Here is a 21,566-nt window from a genome sequence, read left to right on the forward strand (position 1 = left end):
GTTCTGAAACTTTTGACTGGTAGTGTGTGTGTGTGTGTGTGTGTGTGTGTGTGTGTGTGTGTGTGTGTGTGTGTGTGTGTGTGTGTGTGTGTGTGTGTGTGTGTGTGTGTGTGTGTGTGTGTGTGTGTGTGTGTGTGTGTGTGTGTGTATATATATATATTTTTTTACTTATCTATTTTTCTTAACTGCATTGTTGGTTAAGGGCTTGTAAGTAAGCATTTCACTGTAAGGTCTACACCTATTGTATTCGGCGCATGTGACAAATTACATTTGATTTGAACAGTGGTTAAAAATAAGTGGCAAGTGTAGTGGAACAGGAAGAGTAAGGGAAGACACCTGTATAAAATCCAGGAAAAGGTGGGGGCAGGGAGGTCCTCAGACAGAGAGAAGGGAAGAAAGTGTAGTTACAAGGCTGAGTCTGGGACACAAGGCTAAATAGTACATTGAAAGTGGTGGGGAAACATCTGACTGGGAGGTGTGATCATTGTCAGGAGGAGTTGGAGACAGTGGAACATTTTCTATTTCAGTGCCAGAAATATGTGAGAGAAAGGGAGAGATTGTTATTCGATTTGAGGAGTAATGGGGTTGAAGAGACAGGATTAAGTGAACTGCTGGGGAAATATTCAGGGGTTGTGCTATTTAATTATGTATTTCGTTTCCTTAGGGAGGAGACGATATTATTGGGAAGGCTTGAGAACGTCACTGTCTCTAGACGACACTCCAGTCCAGTTGGTGGCGGTAATAATGCGCCTTAAAGTTGGTTGCCAACCGCCAAATAAAAATCCACAGAAGAAGAGACGTTCTTTCCTTGCTGATTTGTGACACGAAAGAAGGTAAGACTCTGCTTTATCTATTGTGGTTTGTAGCGTTTTATCTTCTGTTAGTATCAAACAGACTGAGGAAATCACGCGTTTTAATACCTTGTCAACAATTCGCGTATTATTTTTAAATATACAATTTGCAAGTTGACTACAATCTTGACTGTCAGTCGTCTTCCCAGTTTTTAGCCAAGTACACGTAAGCATAAGCTTGGGGGCTAATTGCTTGCTAGCTAACGTTAGTTAGGTACTGTATCTAGCTGCTAACGTTAACTAGCATCTTCTCGTAATGTTACTTTTTTCAAACGGGTTAACATTGTTTGGCAGAATGGTTGACCATGTATTTTTATAGTCAATTCAAGCTAGATAACAGTAATCTTTCATTTTAACATCTGGTCTTAATGTAGTTACTGTAGTCAGTTAACGTTACATAGGTCGCTAGCCATGCTAGAATAAATCCCATAGCGCCTAGCTCAAAGTTGGCAACATGTACACGTATGCTTTCTTTGAGTGAGTTTGTTCTATTTTTTTTAATCAAGATTGTGGTAGATTGGCCTATAATCTATATTCACGTCACGAGCTAACGTTAAGTAGATGTATTGAATTATCCATTACTATAGTACTATGTTGAGAACGGTATAGTTTTGACACGAGAGAATAAAATATTGTCTGTCGCTTTGGCCAAGAATGGCATCGGTAACGTTATCGTCACTAAGATAGCTAGTTGGCACTTCGTTTTTGCTTTGTTTGGCAATATTTAGGAATATTACGTAAGGAATATACAGTACATATTTTTCTTAAAATGTATAACTTTGTCTTGGATCAAAGATGCATTGAATAAACTGAAATACACACGCTACTTTTCTACTATGTAATGTAATGGCAATTGAGTTTTCTACTCTGTTGCAGATGAGGTCCCTGTACGTTTTTGCTCTACTGGCTCTACTGGGTCTGGGGACAGGAGAGGAGGGGGCTCGTCTGTTGGCTTCCAAGTCCCTGTTGAACCGTTACGCTGTTGAAGGCCGTGACCTCACACTGCAGTACAACATCTACAACGTTGGAACCAGGTATTGTACAACATCATCCATCTCTCCCTAGCCTATGTCAAATAATACCTGATATTACACTAGTCTTGAATGGCTTCAAATCCTTCAAAAGCAATGATCTGAATTGATTGCTACAACACTGCATGGATTATGGTGGAAACACATCCATTCTAGTTCCAGTCATTGTTTGTGAAGAAAAGGAAACTGAAAATGCACGTTGAAACCCAGCCTCAGGGGCATTGATGGAAGCCCCACATTATGGAAAAACTACATTGTGTGAGAAGCTGTGCCAATACAAGGCATTGAATGTCAGTCTGTGTGCTGAAAAGAAATGTATTGTTTTATTGGTTTAGTCCCAATTCTGTACCCTTATCCCGACGTGGGTGGTTTCAAAATCCACCTTAACTTGATCTCCGCTCCACAGCGCTGCCCTAGAGGTCGAGCTGTCTGATGACTCCTTCCCACCTGAAGATTTTGGCATCGTCTCCGGGATGCTGAATGTGAAATGGGACCGGATCGCCCCGTATCCTTTAAAGACACAATCCTAAAATGTGTTTCAAAGCACCAATCTTTTTCAATGAAGCCCGCATTGTACCCTGAAGTCTTATCAGTTTCTCTAGTTGTTGTTTGTACCTTAACCCTACCCAGTGCCAGCAATGTCTCTCATACTGTGGTACTGCGCCCCCTGAAGGCCGGATACTTCAACTTCACCTCTGCCTCCGTCAGCTACCTGGCTCAGGAGGGAGGACATGTAGTGGTAAGGGAGAGTAAAATCCTCTATGGAGATCATGGCCTGTATTCATCAAGCGTAGTAGGAATACTGATCTAGGATTTGTTTTTCCCCATTTACGTCATAATGAATAAGATTGCATGGACACCGTGGACTTTATCCTAGATCAGCACTCCTATTCTGAAATGCTTTATAAATATGGCCCCAGACCTGGGTTGAAATACTATTTGAAACCTTTCAAATACTTTGTTTGCTTTAGCAGTGGCATGTGGTCAGGGTTTGAACTTTTTATGCTTTTGTATTGGTTCCATTGCAAAAGGCGTGCTCAATCAAGCAGAGCTGAAGTATTTGAACTCGGGTCTGATGCAGACTCACTCTTTTCTCTGCTGCTCTCTCCAGCCTAGAACTTTTCCACTGCTACATTAATGTGCAGAATGTAGCCTAACACACTGGCCTACTATTAGGCTGGTGTTGATTTACTGGCAAAATTGTTTTTATGCAATTGCAGACTTCCTGTTATTGATTTCAAGCCATTGGAAACTCCCTCTAGTCAATTGAACTAGAGACTGATGCAGAGTAGTGATGTTCATGACCTTTTGTGGAAATTAAACCTTATGTCTTCTTCCTGCAGGTTGGCTACACCAGCGCCCCCGGACAGGGCGGGATCTTGGCTCAGAGGGAGTTTGACAGGCGTTTCTCCCCCCACTATGTAAATCATTCGTCCTTTCAAACCATTGGCATGGTTATAGTAGACTTCTCTCAAAGACCTCTTACAAAAGTACCAGTCAAAAGTTTCCACGTAACAATGTGGAAAAGGTCAAGGGGTTGAATACTTTCCGAATGCACTATGTATGCGTATGTACAGTACCAGTCAAAAGTTTGGAAACATCTACTCATTCAAGGGTTTTTCTTTATTTGTACTATTTTCTGCATTGTAGAATAATAGTAAAGACATCAACTATGAAATAACACACATGGTATATTGTAGTAACACAAAAATAGTTAAACAAATCAAAATAGATTTTATATTTGAGATTCTTAAAAGTAGCCACCTTTTTGCCTTGATGACAGCTTTGCACACTTGGCATTCTCTCAACCAACTTTTCTTTCATTCTGCGGTCCAACTCATCCCAAACCATCTCAATTGGGTTGATGTCGGGTAATCTGATGCAGCACTCATCACTCTCTTTGGTCAAATAGCCCGTACACAGCCTGGAGGTGTGTTGGGTCGGTCATTGTTCTGTTGAAAAACAAATGATAGTCCCACTAAGCACAAAGCAGATGGGATGGCGTATCGCTGCGGAGTGCTGTGGTACCCATGCTGGTTAAGTGTGCCTTGACTTCTAAATAAATCACCAACAGTGTCACCAGCAAATCGCCATCACACCTCTTCCATGTTTCACAGTGGGAACCACACATGCGGTGATAATCCCTTCACCTACTCTGCTTCTCACAAATTTGGACTCATCAGACCAAAGAACAGATTTCCACTTGTCTAATGTCCATTGCTCGTGTTTCTTGGCCCAAGCAAGTCTTCTTATTGGTGTCCTTTAGTAGTGGTTTCTTGCAGCAATTTGACCATGAAGGCCTGATTCACGCATTCTCCTCTGAACAGTTGATGTTGAGATGTGTCTGTTACTTGAACTCTGAAGCATTTATTTGGGCTGCAATTTCGGGGGATGGTAACTCTAATGAACTTATCCTTTGCAGCAGAGGTAACTCTGGGTCTCCCATTCCTGTGGCGGTCCTCATGAGAGCCAGTTCCATCATAAAGTAATGCACTGTCATTTCTCTGCTTATTTGAGCTGTTCTTGCCATAATATGGACTTGGTCTTTTACCAAATAGAGCTATCTTCTGTATACCTCCCCTACCTTGTCACGACACAACTTTTGGGCTCCCGAGTGGCGCAGCGGTCTAAGGCACTGCATCTCAGTGCTGGAGTCGTCACTACAGACCCTGGTTCGATTCCTGGCTGTATTACAACCGGCTGTGATTGGGAGTCCCATAGGGTGGCGCGCAATTGGCCCAGTGTCGTCCGGGTTAGAGTTTGGCCGGGGTACGCAGTCATTGTAAATAAGGATTTGTTCTTAACTGATTTGCCTAGTAAAATAAAAATAGGCTCAAACGCAATTAAGAAGGAAAGAAATTCCACAAATTAACTTTGAACAAGGCACACCTGTTAATTTAAATGCATTCCAGGTGACTATCTCATGAAGCTGGTTAAGAGAATGCCAATCGTGTGCAAAGCTGTCATCAAGGCAAAGGGTGGCTACTTTGAAGAATCTCAAATTTAAAATAAATCAAATTATAACACTTTTTGGGGGGGATACTACATTATTCCATGTGTGTTATTTCATAGTTTTAATGTCTTCACTATTATTCTACAATAGAAAATAGTAAAAATAAAGAAACCTTTGAATGAGTAGGTGTGTCCAAACTTTTGACTGGTACTGTACATATACATACGCATACACAGTGCATTCGGAAAGTATTCAACGCCTTGACCTTTTCCACATTGTTACGTTACAGCCTTGTTCTAAAATTGATTCAATTATATTTTTTCCTCATCAATCTACGCACAATACCCCATAATGACAAAGCGAAAACAGGTTTTCAGGTTTTTGCAAATGTATTAAAAATTTAAAATGAACCTTTTATTTACAAGTATTCAGACCTTTTGCTATAAGACTAGAAATTGAGCTCCGGTGCATCCTGTTTCCATTGATCATCCTTGAGATTTTTCTACAAGTTGATTGGAGTCCACCTGTGGTAAATTTTGTTGATGTGATTTGGAAAGTTATACACCTGTCTATAAGGTCCCACATTTGACAGTGAATGTCAGAGCAAAAACCAAGCCATGAGGTCAAAGGTAGAGCTCCGAGACAGGATTGTGTCTAGGCACAGATCCGGGGAAGGGTACCAAAACATTTCTGCAGCATTGAAGGTCCCCAAGAACACCGTAGCCTCCATCTTTTTTAAATGGAAGTAGTTTGGAACAACCAAGACTCTACCTTGAGCTGGCCGCCTGGCCAAACTGAGCAATTGTGGAAGGAGGGCCTTGGTCACGGAGCTGACCAAGAACCCTATGGTCCCTCTGACAGAGCTCCAGAGTTTCTCTGTGGCGATGGGACAACCTTCCAGAAGGACATCCATCTCTGCAGCACTCCACCAATCAGGCCTTTATGGTAGTGGCCAGACGGAAGCCACTCAGCCAGCTTGTTTGCCAAAAGGCACCTAAAGGACTCTGACCTAAAAGATTCTCTGGGCTGATGAAACCAAGATTGAACTCTTTGGCTTGAATGCCTAGCATCACATCTGGAGGAAACCTGGCACAATCCACATGGTGAAGCATGGTGGTGGCAGCATACTGTTGGGATGTTTTTCAGGGCCAGGACTGGCAGACTAGACAGGGTTGAGGGAAAGATGAACGGAGCGATGTACAAAGAGATCCTTGATGAAAACCTGCACCAGAGCGCTCAGGATCTCAGACTGGGGCAAAGTTTCACCTTCCAAAAGGACAATGGCCTTAAGCACACAGCCAACACAATGCAGGAGTGGCTTCAGGTCAAGTCTCAATGTCCTTGAGTGGCCCGGACTTGAACCCAATCGAACATCTCTGTAGAGACCTGAAAATAGCAGTGCAGCGACGCTCCCCATCCAACCTGACAGCGCTTGTGAGGATCTGCAGAGAAGAATGGTAGAAACTCACTAAATACAGGTGTGCCAAGCTTGTTGCGTCATACCCAAGAAGCCTTGAGGCTGCCAAAGGTGGTTCAACAAAGTACTGTGTAAAGGGTCTGAATACTTAAGTAAATGTGATATATCAGTTTTTTGTTTGTAATAAATTTGCAAAAATGTCTAAACCTCTTTTTGCTTTGTCTTTATGGGGTATTGTGTGTAGATTGTTACATTACAGACATTCCTCATCAATGTGGAAAAAGTCTAGGGGTCCGACTTCTTAACGAAGCCGCAGTTTAACTTGATGCCCTCCGGGCTGATTTTCTGGACCCAGATTAAGCTTACTCCTAGTCAATGTTCCCTCACTTTTTTTTTCTGGAACTGAGCAAATTTCAAGTCTGCTGAGCTCTAACTTGAACATTGAAAATTCTGTGCAACTTCCGCGTTAACTGTGAACACTGAGGCTGTACCTGCTTTAAGTTAGTTTCAGACAGTGGTCAAGTAGGCTACTGTGGCTATTTAACCATAATGTAGGCCTACCATTAAAAACAATGGAGAAAATGCATCCCATAACATTTTAACATTGAAATAGCTGTTCTATCATTCAGCTTACAGTAGCAGTTTTTAGAACATGCGGAGCTTGACATTAACCACTTTATCCACTTGCCCTTCTGACAAGGTGACTGAAAATGTTGTGGTGTTTGATGCAACAACAAAAAAACACTTTACAAAATAAAATGCATTGTTATTCCCATACCATTATGACAGAATCAGACAAATTGTGATACCCTCTTCCTATTGGCTACATAGGTTATTCAAGCCTGTCTCAAAATACAACACTGACCCTTTAAGTAAAAAAAGAAGCTATTTTTCCCAACTCTGTTTCAAAGATGTCTAGAAATGTACATGTTTTGTCCTCTTGTAGGATGCACTACAAATTATCTATAACTGGGCTTGTAACTTTCTAACTAGCAAAGGATATGAACAAATGTGCACACATGGTTACATGCAGCGCTCTCTTTGATTGCAAAACAAGCGCATTACTCACGACCACTCATGCTGTAAAGGCAGTTCAAAGTGAATGGCAAAGATCCATATGGCAATTGGTCTATTTGCATATAGACCTACTGCCGCTCTGATTGGCTATGCCACACTGGTTTGTGTGGAGTACAACACAGACCGGGCTGACACAGACCAGGCTGAGTCTTATGTGTCAGTGTAATAGAATCCTGTTCCGATGTGTTCTGCCTACAAGATCTCTTGCATAGTTAATTTTGCATACTAAGTCTTGCATAGTTTGTTTCTGTATGTTGCATTGAAAGTGGCTAATATTGCAGTGATTCGATCACAATTCCCACAGTTAAGGGAAATGGTGATATTGTTAACTAAGGGGGGAAACTCTGAACTGAACTTTCTAATCTCATGCTTCTCTGAGCAGGTTGATATTTCTTCTGGGCGGCAGTTCCAGGGAGCTTAGAGGGAACATGGCTAATAGTCTTAATATCATGCTCAATGGAGAACCTTTTATTGGAAGTTCTTTTTAGTGTAGAAATGGGCTCAGTCTGAGTCCAGGAAACCAGACCTTTGTTGTCGTTCTTAGAATTCCATTTCTTTGAATATTACTTTTTAAGTAAATACCTGCAGTCATGTAACTTGTGCAATAGTTAAGAGATAAAGAATGTTGCCTTTATTTCGCCTGTCACATTATGAAGCTTACTGTAGTCCCCAGTCAGGGGTCACGTGGTGTTTGTTTAAGCGCACACAGCGACGAGAGACCGGAGCCTTGTGAGTCACTCACTGTTATGCAGCAAGGTGATCTACTTACAGTATGGAATTCACAACTAAATGTTTCCTGTCTAGATATCTTAGAACTAAAATGTGCTAAATGATCTGCACTTGTGCATATGGTTTGCTAATTTAGTTGCTAGTTGGCTAAGTTGTTAGCAAGCGAATGCTTGATTTTTGAAGAAGCTAACAGCAGAGAATCCCGTCCTGGATCAAGAGCCTTGCTGGCTAATATTTGTTTTGTTCGTGCAGGAAACTGAGTAGCATTTTTGAGTTACTTGTATAGTTTGGGTCAAACTACGTTATGTTCACAATGCGCTCGTTAGCATTCTCTGTGATTTTACATGCATTTGTTACTCTGTAATCCGAAGGTTAGCAATGCTATCAGTAGTGTTTGAAAACAGCTCAACCCTTGTGTTCAATGCCAGTATTGCCGAATATCCCAGTATGACAATCAGGATACCGCCCAAGCCGGTCCTATCCTCAATTGATGGAACACATGAAAATAACTGTCAGGGCCTCTGTTTACTAACGAGTGAGCAGCCACCCCAAACAAACTAGACTACAAACAACCATGGTTCATTTTGTTTTATTCTCCACTCTGTCCATTTTGTATACAATTTAAATAGAACCCCACTTCAGTAGGGTTTTGTAACAAAAATATGTTTTTGATGGACGAGTTCTAGAAGTATTTTCCTGTTTTCCAAAAGTTTTCTTGCTAAATTTGACCTAGGCCTTTTAATTGGCTGTGACCTCCACACATCTCCCTCTTCTCTCACCCCCCCTCTCTCTTTCTCCCTCCAGCTGGACTGGGCCGCCTTTGGCGTAATGACCCTCCCCTCCATCGGCATCCCCCTGCTCCTGTGGTTCTCTAGCAAGAGGAAGTACAACTCGCCCAAGGCCAAGAAGAACTGAATACTACTCTTCACTGTGGAACTAGCTATGGTGGGGGTGGGGGGCACAGGGTTTGGGTTCAAGAACTTGCACCTTTTCACACTATTGTGCTGACATAAACCGTACTGTGCTGGCTCAGATATTTTCTTGTCACTATGCACATCCAGCATAGTTCCAGTAACCATGCTGGATGTGCATCCAGACTAGTGCAGTACATCTCTGCTCAGTAGTGTGAAAAGGGTATTAGTAACTCAGGATGGGAGGAGTGGCCGTAATAGCATACTTACCCATATTGGGGTAAAACAAAACATGTAATATGAGTGATCTGGGAAGATGTGCTTCCTTGTGATTGATTGTGGAATTATGAGCTTTGTGGACTGTAGCGTTCGATGATGGCGAGAATGGGCCAGTGGTTTCATTGCTGGTTATTCTATTCCATACACACGCACATGCATTACATACAGTACATATACAGAGGGGTGTCCAAGTCAGACTACAGCTGCAATGCAAGAATGACATGAACTTTTTGCCTTTTGTTTTATTTTGTAATTAATTTGTTTTGAAACCCTCAGTCATTTCTACAGAAAAAAAGTGGATAGTTTCCCAGGTGGTTCTGGGTGAGGCTTTGTGTTTGGAAAATAAACAAGCAGAGTTTTATAAAGTGAGATTCTTGTATTTTTACACATTTCTCTATCTTTGTGGGGTAGTGCGCAAGTGTACACTTCAAGGGTAGATCGGGACAGAAAATGGAGCACAACTAATGTATATGCATTTTTGGCACACATATTGACATTCAGGACTGTCTCTAGCCTCTTGCGTTAAATAGAAAAGATAACTTGATCAGTTGATACAAGTGTACAGTAAGTAAGGCTTAATTCTGAATATTTGCAAAGAGGGTCTTTGGTGAAGAGTGTTTAGGGTTTATAGTTTGCTATATTGTAGATAGGTGGTCAGTATTTTGTTTACAAGAGGAGTTGTATGATAGGGTCTTAGTAAGGAGTGGTCGGGTTGGGTGGAGGCAGCGGAGGCCTTGAGCTGGTTGGCCTCTCTGGGATCTGTTCATAAATGCTGGTGCTCGGGTCTTTGGTCAAAGGTCGTTCTGAACAAGGTGTCAGAAAGACTCCAGGTCGGGATGGGGAAGAGGACAAGATGGGATCTCCACATCGCTAGAAAAATGCATGAAAAAAAGAAATGAAACACCTTATCAAAATACTTTTATATAAAATCTGTATATTTTTTATCTAACATTTCCAAACGACCTTATCTACCAATGTAATTTTTACTCAATTACTGAAAATGCCTGATTAACATCAGTTATTTAGAATTACATTAGCCTATTATTTTCTTTATTGCCAACCTCTTATCAAAATGGTGTAGATCGCGTGTCAAACGGAGGGCGGGTTTCACTCCCGTGTACTTGAGTGATGAATTAAGATCACTAATTAGTAAAGAACTCCCTTTACCTGGTTGTCTAGGTCTTAATTGAAAGGAAAAACCAAATACTTGCAGACACTAGACCCTCCATGGAGGGTTTGATACCCCTGGAGTAGATAATATATGCACAACAATGTATGTTTGGTGTTCCAATACCTGCACACTTCCGTCTTGTTGAGGGGGGCAGTTAACGGGCCTGGGAGGCAGTCGTAAAGGCCGGTTGGGGGCTGTCCTGGCTGGAAGGGGGATGTGACTGGGGGCCTCTCTTGTCCTTAGGTTCACCTCTGAGTAGAGGTGATGCTGGGGGTCTACAAAAGAGAGCAGATATTTTGTAATACATGAATACAGTCATATATGTTCATTGTTCATTCTAGACATGCAAAAATGTGTATTGTGTAATTTCAGGTCAAATCAGGCATGCCGTGCCTTGCTCAGACCAATAACAATACAACCCCTGAAAGACAAGTCGCTAGTCTTGTCTTTCACCTCGCCCACCTGCACTCCTCTCGGCATCCCGCCAGCGCCCCATGGCGTAGAAGTCGATGTGTTCCTTTGTCTCTTCTTCACGTTGAACCAGATGAGGGGTTTCCTCGTAGGTGTGCAGGGGCTCCAACTTCCAGTAGCTTGGGTCCCCCGTGGACCCACGGTGCATGAGAGGGACGGAGGACGCTGTCACCTCCTGGCCTGGAGGATTGCCCACATTGACGTAGGGAGATGTATCTGTCTGGGAAAGCATGCTTGGTGGCTTGTTGACCCGGGCGTACAGTGCGTCGAAGGCATCCTCCCCCCCCCCAAATGCTCCTGCACAGCTAACGTCAGGTTCTGTCACATCTTCGGGGAGGATCAGATTTCTCACCTGGAAAATGTTTTGTCATGTAGTCTGTAAATCCATTAATAGTATTGACTTTTTTGTGGGTTTGTTTAACTTACAAATGTTAAAGTGACAATAGTTCCTCACCACCAACTGTTCGCCAAGCTGGTTTTCTGATTGAGAAAGGGACTTTTTTAGCACCTTCTTCACCACAGCATACTCTGGTGCCAAGTCGTTCGTAGGGGCTGAGCTGGCCAATATCTCTTGGACATGGACAGCGGCAGGAGCCGAGGGTGCATATAATGAGGCTTCGTTTTCGGTCACTTTCGTTGTCTCTCCACCTTCATCCTGCAACCCCAGTTTAACTGTACCCTCACAAGCTTCACTGGACTGAGAGAGAGAGAGTAAAAGAGAAGGAGAAAGATTGAGAAACAAACTGTTGCAGTTGAGTTTACCTAAAAGGATAGTTTGCCATAAAATGTAAGTTTGTTAGATGTTTAGGTGGTGCCAATGACTATTTCCCTTTCGCTTATGAAGAAGGCATGGTGTGGAATATGTACTCGGCACCTCGTCACAGGGCGTGGTGAGAATCTCGTTGAAGGGCCCCACGGGAAACTGGGTGTAATAGCTGACCAGCTCCTGCAGGCTGCTATGGCGACTCTTCTCCCCAGCGATGAGGTAACACGCCCCTCTGCCACCCTCTTCTTCCTCTATGATGAAATGGCGGCACCTATCCTTTCCTCTGGGGGGAAAAGTGTGTGTCTGTCTAAAAATGTATTTAAGTGTGTGTGTGTGTGTGTGGTCTGTTGTGACTTTACCTGTACGAGAGTACAAAACCAATCTTTGACTCGCTGAGCCTGAGCAGGAAACAGCCCTGCTGCTTGTCCTTTAGAAGCTCCTCTGCCTCCCTATCCAAACAGTCGAGAGAGACACACACACAGAGAAAAGTGAGAACAATTAATCTTTAACAAACTGCATAAGCTGTACAAACACAGCACGTATGTATGTATGTGTGTACAATTATATGTCTTAGCTTTGACTCATGATGTGTGTGTCACGCCTTATCCGTTCCCCTCTAGTGCTGAGTAAAAGCCAAGTTATACTTGATCCGAAAATGTGGTCGGAGGCTCCATATGGAGGGTGTGACGCAATTGCGGTGCCTCCAGAGGCATGCAGAGGCCTAATTGAGCTCCGTACCACACTGCCGTCCGCCTCCCAAATTCTGTAACAATGAGGAGGGCTCCGTATAGCTCCGCATTGATTTGATTGCTTGACAGTAGGTGGGGGGCGGGAGGTCCAGTATAAACACAAACTCACTTTGTTGACAACTTCCTTCACAAGAGCTCTGCGCTGCTCCATGAAGTGCAAGAAGTATGAATGCCCTGACTTCTGCAGAGGTCGTATCACCATAAATGCTGCACAGTCAATGCAGATGCCGGATTGACCATGCAGCGCCTTTAACACTAAAGTGGTTCCATTGAGGAGTAGTCTTTCTGAACTATTTTCTATTTTGTTTACATATCTAGCTTTCGAACAGTGTTCTTCAAACCTGGGCCGAAACGAGGAGGTACAAAATGCTTGTTTTTGAGAATTCTGCAGTCCCAGATTTGGATTCAATTGCATGTGTACCTGTTTCTCTAAGTGAGAAATATTTGTGTGTGTGTGCGAATATGAATATGACCTGTATATTTGATTGAATTAGACAATTTTAAAAACATTAAAAACAACAACAAATCTCACCCACGAACTGTTGGTCTACTGCTCACTTTTGAGACCTGCTACTAAACTCAGCAAAAAAAGAAACGTCCCTTTTTCAGGACCCTGTCTTTCAAAGATAATTCGTAAAAATCCAAAGCCTTTTTACTGACTCTGAAAAACACGAAAAGAAAGATGCCCAGGGTCCCTGCTCATCTGTGTGAACGTGCCTTAGGCATTCTGCAAGGAGGCATTAGGACTGCAGATGTGGCCAGCGCAATAAATTGCAATGTCTGTACTGTGAGACACCTAAGACAGCGCTACAGGGAGACAGGACGGACAACTGATCGTCCTCGCAGTGGCAGACCACATGTAACAACACCTGCATAGGATCGGTACATCCGAACATCACACCTGCGGGACAGGTACAGGATGGCAACAACAACTGCCTGAGTTACACCAGGAACGCACAATCCCTCCATCAGTGCTCAGACTGTCCGCAATAGGCTGAGAGAGGCTGGATGAAGGCCTGTTGTAAGGCAGGTCCTCACCAGACATCACCAGCAACAATGTCGCCTATGGGCACAAACCCACCGTTGCTGGACCAGACAGGACTGGCAAAAAGTGCTCTTCACTGACGAGTCTCAGTTTTGTCTCACCAGGGGTGATAGTCGGATTCGTGTTTATCGTCGAAGGAATGAGCGTTACACTGAGGCCTGTACTCTGGAGCGGGATCGATTTGGTAAGTGAAGGGTCTGTCATGGTCTGGGGCGGTGTGTCACAGCATCATCGGACTGAGCTTGTTGTCATTGCAGGTAATCTCAATGCTGTGCGTTACAGGGAAGACATCTTCCCTCATGTGGCACCCTTCTTGCAGGCTCATCCTGACATGACCCTCCAGCATGACAATGCCACCAGCCATACTGCTCATTCTGTGCGTGATTTCCTGCAAGTCAGTGTTCTGCCATGGCCAACGAAGAGTCCGGATCTCAATCCCATTGAGCACGTCTGGGACCTGTTGGATCGAAGTGCGAGGGCTAGGGCCATTCCCCCCAGAAATGTCCGGGAACTTGCAGGTGCCTTGGTTGAAGAGTGGGGTAACATCTCACAGCAATAACTGGCAAATCTGGTGCAGTCCATGAGGAGGAGATGCACTGCAGTACTTAACGCAGCTGGTGGCCACACCAGATATGGACTATTTTTGATTTTGACCCCCCCTTTGTTCAGGGACACATTATTCCATTTATATTAGTCACATGTTTGTGGAACTTGTTCAGTTTATGTCTCAGTTGTTGAATCTTGTTATGTTCATACAAATATTTACACGTTAAGTTTGCTGAAAATAAACGCAGTTGACAGTGAGAGGACGTTTCTTTTTTTGCTGAGTTTATTTAGCAGTCTTTTCAGTGAGACCTTGAAACTGACCATGGAGGTTATGCATTTCAAGGTCTTTGGAAGACTATTCCAAAGAATGGCAGCTGAGTACAAAAAGGTTTCCTTCCCCTATACCACTCTTAAAACCTGTTAGGGCTAGGGGGCAGTATTGACACGGCTGGATAAAAAACATACCCGATTTAATCTGGTTACCACTCCTACCCAGTAACTAGAATATGCATATACTTATTACATATGGATAGAAAACACCCTAAATTTTCTAAAACTCTTTGAATGGTGTCTGTGAGTATAACAGAACTCAAATGGCAGGTCAAAACCTGAGAGATTCCTTTACAGGAAGTGGCCTGTCTGACCATTTCTTGAACTTCTTTTCCATCTCTATCATTTACTAAGGATCTCTGCTCTAACGTGACACTTCCCACGTCGTCCATAGGCGCTCAGAGCCCGGGAAAAAACAGAATGTCGTCATTCCAGCCCCAGGCTGAAACACATTATCGCCTTTCTCAAGTGGCCGATCAAGGGACACTGGGCTTATGCGCGTGACCCGACCGCCCCCGCCTTTGGGATTTTTTTCCTCTGTTTGCCGAAAAGGAGATTCCCTGTCGGAATATTATCGCTTTCTACGAGAAAAATGGCGTAAAAATTGATTTTAAACAGCGGTTGACATGCTTCGAAGTACGGTAATGGAATATTTAGAATTTTATTGTCACGAATTGCGCCATGCGCGCGACACTTCTTTACTATTTCGGATAGTGTCTGGAACGCATTCGAACAAAACGCCGCTATTCGGATATAACGATGGATTATTTTGGACCAAACCAACATTTGTTATTGAAGTAGCAGTCCTGGGTGTGCATTCTGACGAAGACAACAAAAGGTAATCAAACTTTTATAATAGTAAATATGATTATGGTGAGTGCTAAACTTGCCGGGTGTCTAAATAGCGAGCCCGTGATGCCTGGGCTATGTACTTAGAATATTGCAAAATGTGCTTTCACCAAAAAGCTATTTTAAAATCGGACATATCGAGTGCATAGAGGAGGTCTGTATCTATAATTCTTAAAATAATTGTTATGCTTTTTGTGAACGTTTATCGTGAGTAATTTAGTAAAATGTTAGCGAATTCCCGGAAGTTTGCGGGGGGTATGCTAGTTCTGAACGTCACATGCTAATGTAAAAAGCTGGTTTTTGATATAAATATGAACTTGATTGAACAAAACATGCATGTATTGTATAACATAATGTCCTAGGGTTGTCATCTGATGAAGATCATCAAAGGTGAGTGCTGCATTTAGCTGTCTTCTGGGTTTTGGTGACATTATATGCTGGCTTGAAAAATGGGTGTCTGATTATTTCTGGCTTGGTACTCTGCTGACATAATCTAATGTTTTGCTTTCGTTGTAAAGCCTTTTTGAAATCGGACAGTGTGGTTAGATTAACGAGAGTCTTGTCTTTAAATAGCTGTAAAATAGTCATATGTTTGAGAAATTGAAGTAATAGGATTTTTAAGGTTTTGAAAATCGCGCCACAGGCTGCCAGTGGCTGTTACGTAGGCCCATAGAGGTTAAATCTGAAAGGAGCGAAGTCAGTTTCACTTCTTCTAGTGGAATAGTTATGGTTATCCCTGACCAAGTTAAAGTACACTAAACAAAAATATAAACGCAACATGTAAAGTGTTAAAAGATCCCAGAAATGTTCTATATGCACAAAAAGCTTAATTCCCTCAAACTCTGCGCAGAAATTTGTTTACATCCCAGGTAGGGAGCATTTTATTCTTTGTCAAGATAATCCATCCACCTGACAGATGTGGCATATCAAGAAGCTGATTAAACAGTATGATCATTACACAGGTGCACCTTGTGCTGGGATCAATAAAAGGCCACTCTAAAATGTGCAGTTTTGTCACACAACACAATGCTTGTGATGTTGTGATGACTGCAGGAATGTCCACCAGAGCTGTTGCCAGAGAATTCAACATTGTTTTAAAGAATTTGGAAGTACGTCCAACCGGCCTCACATCGCAGAGCACGTGTAACCACGCCAGCCAAGGACCTACACATCCAGCTTCTTCATCTGTGGGGTCATCTGAGACCTGCCACCCGGACATCTGATGAAACTGAGGAGTATTTCTGTCCCCTTTTTGTGGTGAAAAACTAATTCTGATTGGATTGTATGCGCCCCTGCCCAGTCATGTGAAATCCATAGATTAGGGCCTAATCAATGTATTTTGTTGGGTTCTGAGAATATGAAATATACTTATTCATGTCACTGAGGGAGCGAGAGGAATGTATAACGTTCACATTCCTATGGGAGGAGAAAAGACAGTCTGGTACCAGTCACCATGACAGCCGTGAGTTGGGGAGGAGTGAGCAATTTGGGGCAGAGGTCAGGTCAGAGGAAGTGAGGAAGAACAGATATCACTAAGGTTCTGTCTAGCAACAGAGATGCATTGGCTGTTCAGATGTGTAGGAGGAGACTCAGCATAGGAAAAAGGGTTAAATATCAGTGCTTGCGTGAATATGTTTTTTTGTCTTATGCAGATGTAATGACCCAATTGGTGAATAAACTTGGTTTACGCTTTACTAATCGGCCGTGAGTTTTAATAGGTTCATTTAGAACCTAACAATTTCAATTGACTTATTTAATTTATTAACTGTAACTCCGCAAAATCTTTGAAATTGTTTATATTTTTGTTCAGTATAATTACATAGGTACTTGAGGACCATACTGTGGACAATCTTATATACAAGACACAATTTAAATCTGAGAGAATCTCTCCTCCATCTGAGGCTTTCAAAGTGTGAATGGTCAAGATGAGTATGTTTGTCCCTTTGTATTTGTCGTGTCATCTGTGGTCGTGTGTATGTGTGCATGTGTGTGTTTTATGTGTGTTTGATTGTACGTGTGTGCATGTGTGTCTGCGGTCTTTTTGCATATGCACTTGTTTCCCTGGATGCGCCATGTTTCTTTTTTCTATTGCAGATATGTATACCAGTATATGTTTCTGTGTGCTTGCAGTCTGACCTGCGCGTGGCGAAGCCATGTAGCCAGCGGGGCATTGGACGACCAGGCCGACACAGGCGGGGAAGCTGTGTCCTCTCAAACCACAGCAGGGTGTGGGCCCGAAGGGACGGGGACAAGGGCTCCAGGGGCCCGGGGCCACCCAGAGTCAGAGCAGGAGGCACCCTCTTCACTACTGTCTGATAGAGGGAGATAGACAGGGAGGGTTGTGAGATGTATAGGCACATTCAATAGTTTCTCTGTTGTGCTGTCGGGTATCTTTCCATTATTGTGGAGATTTTAAGGCTATACTGAAAAGAAAACAAAAAGGGGGAAAAGGAGAGAGTATGAGAGAACAAGGCCTGGTCCAGAAATAGCACCTACCAACTATAAGCAATATGTATAGCTCCACCTTGTCTGAAAGAGGGAAGGAAAGAGATGGGAGAGAGGGGGCGGGAGAGGGAGAACACGGCTGTTCACACAGGTAAGCTTGGATACGTTCCCACAGAAGTTACCTTAGCAAGAGAAGACAGTTGAGAAGACAAAACTTGATATGCTCATCCATGCCTTTTTCGTTCCAGCGTGCAGTCAACTACATGAAAGTGGCCTACATGCCATCCTGGACATTGGGCCCTACCCGCAGCACGTCCAGTTGGTGCTCTCTGTCACAAACCTGCAAGGCACCACAGTCCCCGGCATCTGCTACATCGTTACTGTGCGGCCAGTGGACAACAAGGCCTATAATGTGTATGTATGGTTTAAACCTTCAAATAAACCCATCATAGTATTTCACCTATCCTTTCCCATTTATGCACATCAAACCGGTAGGATCTTGTAGAAGGCTCTAGACGCAGAATCTGAACTTGGCTGACCCATGCAACGCTGAACGTCGAGAGGTTACTTTCAGTTGTCTTTATTTTAACGTTTCTATCCCACCATGAAATGGACCTTTTTATTTGCCGAGCCACAGGAAGTTGTCTGTCTCTAACTGCACTATGTGGTTTATGGTGTAAAGTGTGTCTGCTGGTTTCACACATGACAATCTGACTGGAGGCTTACAGGAAGTCCTCTACAAATACACAGACATGCATTTTAGAAAACAAGCATTCACATACAGTAGAAATTGTACAAATGTTTGTCTGTGTCGTGTCTACATGCATAGAAAACACTATTGAAAAGCATGCAAATTTCAGGATTTTGACCCAATAGTAGAGTTTCCACTGATCTGGTAAATCTAATGTAAAATGTTTATTCTGTAACCTCATTCTCCTGGCCATTGGTTTGTTTGGCTGGTAACACCACCTCCTCACGAAGGGTTTTGGGGACCTTTAAGCTCCGCCTGGGTTTAATTGGAGGAGTCTGGCGGGTAGGCGGGTCTTGAGCAGAATGCTGGCGTGGTACATGCTTTTGGGGTTGGATTGGCAGGCAGCTGATTCGCTCTTCTCGCTTGAGGATTTCAACATCTGCAAACCAACACAAAATAATCTATAAAGTTAACCATTAACCATCACAAAAGTGACGGCCACAGAAACCATATTTTTTTACACTTAACAAACACAATATTATGAACTAACAAAATATTATGGGCTTAATAACAGTACAGTATTTTTTTATTTTATTTAACTAGGCAAGTCAGTTAAGAACAAATTTTGTGAGTTTTCGTGAGAAGACCGATTTGTCTCATGGTCTGACAAACACCGCAGTAACTCGGTTACCTTCCACAACAGATGCTGAAGCCCGACATAGGTGGATGCGGTGGATTGAGCCCTTGCAAAAAATGCCTAAATTGACGGATTTTAATGGGGAATTTGATGTTTTCACTTTGTCATGATGGGGTATTGTGTGAAACAAAAAAATATTGAATCAATTTTGAATTCAGACTGTAACACAACAAAATGTGGAATAAGTCAAGGGGTATGAATACTTTCTGAAGGCACTGTAGTAAAACACATGAGACACAAGACAACATAAAAAACATAGCAATTAATGGAAGTTAGAACGGTGTAAACTGCATATTTTCTCTGACTATCAAGCAATTCAGATCACTTTTAGCATCAACTTCAGGTATTGTAGATAACACCGTAGATAATGCAATGTTCACATTAGTGCATTGGATGCACCTAGTAGAATTCACACAAATAATCAATTTTATAACAAGCACAGTTGTAGATTTTTTGTGTGACTGAGATTTGGTCAGTTGATGCCTATTAGCTGTTGGTATCTTATTGGAGAAAAGGTGGAGTGTAACCAAGGTAATCAGGTAACTACTCTTGTGTGATGAGTAACCTTTTTCTGAGACCGGCCTTAGCTCCCACAGCTAATGCATGTAGGTTTTAGCTTAGTGGGCTAACACAATCTTCAGGTGCGCAGACAAACCTGTCTCTCTAACTCTTTCAGCCCAACAGCAGACCCGTCACTTGGCTTTGTATAATGCTGAGTGATTGGGATGGGGAAATGTAACCACTCTCAAATTCATAGATGGAGCTATGGCCAGGATTCACAGTCCGTGAGATCGACATGATCTTTTTAAACATATTTCTAAACTATACATTGTTTGTTAATAAAGACTCAAACGGCAATACCAATGTAAGCAATGGTAAATATGAGCAATGATATTAAATGAGTTAGTAATGAAAACATTGTTCCTACATGGTTCTGGCTGAATATAAAATGGTTAAAAGTATAAGCCTGACCTTTTAAGCGCTGGTAGTCAAAGTCCATGATGACATTTAAAATAGGTTGTCACAAGACGGCTGCATTAACGGATGTCTGAACATCTCTTTCCTCCTCTACATCAACTGCTGTGTGTGTGTGTGTGTTGAGAGAGAGAGAGAGAGAGAGAGAGAAGAGAGACAGAGAAAGAGAGAGAGAGGAAGGTAGCGAGAGGGGAGGAGGAAACATAATAGAGAGATAAACTATAAAAGTTGTGGGTGGGGGAGGGGAATTGTAATCTTTCCAATTTCTTAATTACATAATTATGTCCTAAGTTGTGCATAGATATTTTAGATCTTTTTTTTTTTTTACAAATAACAACTGTTCATGTCCATCACAAAAGAAACAATAACTTGCATGAGCTGAGCTGAGTCTTTACCCTGTTGCCTACAAGTAACCTAGCGCTCTCTTTTTGGTGCACATTTTGCATTTGTCAAGTTAGAGAACTGAGAGACAAGTAGCACAAAGAACAAAGTGGCAGTCACATGCCCCCACCCATGCACGCACACACACACACACACACACACACACACACACACACACACACACACACACACACACACACACACACACACACACACACACACACACACACACAGGAAGAGTGAGGGACCGCAACTTAACAAATGACAACAGAGATAGGAGGACTGGAGAAAATGAAAGAGTGAGCTGAACTTAGTCTGACAGACTCAGGAGGACTCAATTCATTAAATTACAGATGATGGAAAATAGCACTGTGGAAACGAGATGACTCAGAATGTATAGCTCTGTGAACCACGTTAAAACTGTCCCTCCCCACAAGTTGTTCCTCTCGCAGACTTTGTCATTGGTTATGTGAAACCCCATCTGTCTTTAATTTAAAATACATAGGAAACATTTTACTTAAGTGTAAGGTAGGTTTGAGGATTCGCCCCTGAGTGAACCCGCAGTGCGATTTCCTGTATCTGTGATTGATTGAAATTGGGCCTACGCTTAACTATGACCAAAGTAGCTCTCATTGGTTCACCATAAGGTCAACTAACACTGAAATACACTCTCAATACTGAATAATGAAAAGTTAGCAGGAATTAAGGAAAATGTCCTGTTATCTTTCTCACAGCTGCATTGTTGTTGTCACGTTCGTTTTCTTAATATTTGTATCTTCACATCTCTCCTGTTCTCGCTGTCTCCCCATGCCTCAAAAATCTCTCCATCTCTCTTGAAACACACAAATATTTATTTTACATAAACAAACCTGCAGGCACAGGCACAGGTGCGCACACACACACACACACACACACACACACACACACACACACACACACACACACACACAACACCACTCTCTCTGTCTCAGTAACTGTATTGCATTCTGTGACATTTCTCTCCACTTCCTTTCACCTACAAATATCCAAGTAAGTTACACTGTAGCTGCCATTGTCTCAACTTGTCATGTGACATAGCACTTACTTATTATGAAACATTTAGAGCAGTTCTTTTTTCTAAGAGCTCATATTATGTCCCTGTTCTGTTCCATCCGTGTAGGTATACTTACTGTGTATTACTGTATAAAAACAATAATCACAAT

At 42.6% G+C, this 21,566-nt stretch overlaps 2 protein-coding genes across 2 annotated transcripts; one reads left to right on the plus strand and one right to left on the minus strand.

The window, feature by feature from the left end:
• The first annotated feature begins 697 nt into the window (after positions 1 to 697).
• LOC106588555 (translocon-associated protein subunit beta) lies at positions 698 to 9,617 on the plus strand. Its single transcript, XM_014177686.2, has 6 exons — positions 698 to 833; positions 1,728 to 1,885; positions 2,289 to 2,387; positions 2,513 to 2,621; positions 3,226 to 3,303; positions 8,863 to 9,617. Exons 2-6 carry the CDS (start codon positions 1,728 to 1,730, stop codon positions 8,971 to 8,973), a joined length of 555 nt encoding a protein of 184 aa, XP_014033161.2. The 5' UTR covers positions 698 to 833; the 3' UTR covers positions 8,974 to 9,617.
• LOC106588553 (uncharacterized) lies at positions 9,605 to 20,139 on the minus strand. The gene is made up of 9 exons (XM_014177682.2): positions 19,981 to 20,139; positions 18,548 to 18,750; positions 17,312 to 17,487; positions 12,016 to 12,105; positions 11,765 to 11,939; positions 11,345 to 11,587; positions 10,882 to 11,242; positions 10,543 to 10,694; positions 9,605 to 10,118 (listed from the first exon to the last, which is right to left on the minus strand). Exons 1-9 carry the CDS (start codon positions 20,006 to 20,008, stop codon positions 9,942 to 9,944), a joined length of 1,605 nt encoding a protein of 534 aa, XP_014033157.2. The 5' UTR covers positions 20,009 to 20,139; the 3' UTR covers positions 9,605 to 9,941.
• Between the last annotated feature and the right edge of the window lie 1,427 nt (positions 20,140 to 21,566).

This window comes from Salmo salar, chromosome ssa27, assembly GCF_905237065.1.
Source record: "Salmo salar chromosome ssa27, Ssal_v3.1, whole genome shotgun sequence".
Classification (NCBI taxonomy): Eukaryota; Metazoa; Chordata; class Actinopteri; order Salmoniformes; family Salmonidae; genus Salmo; species Salmo salar.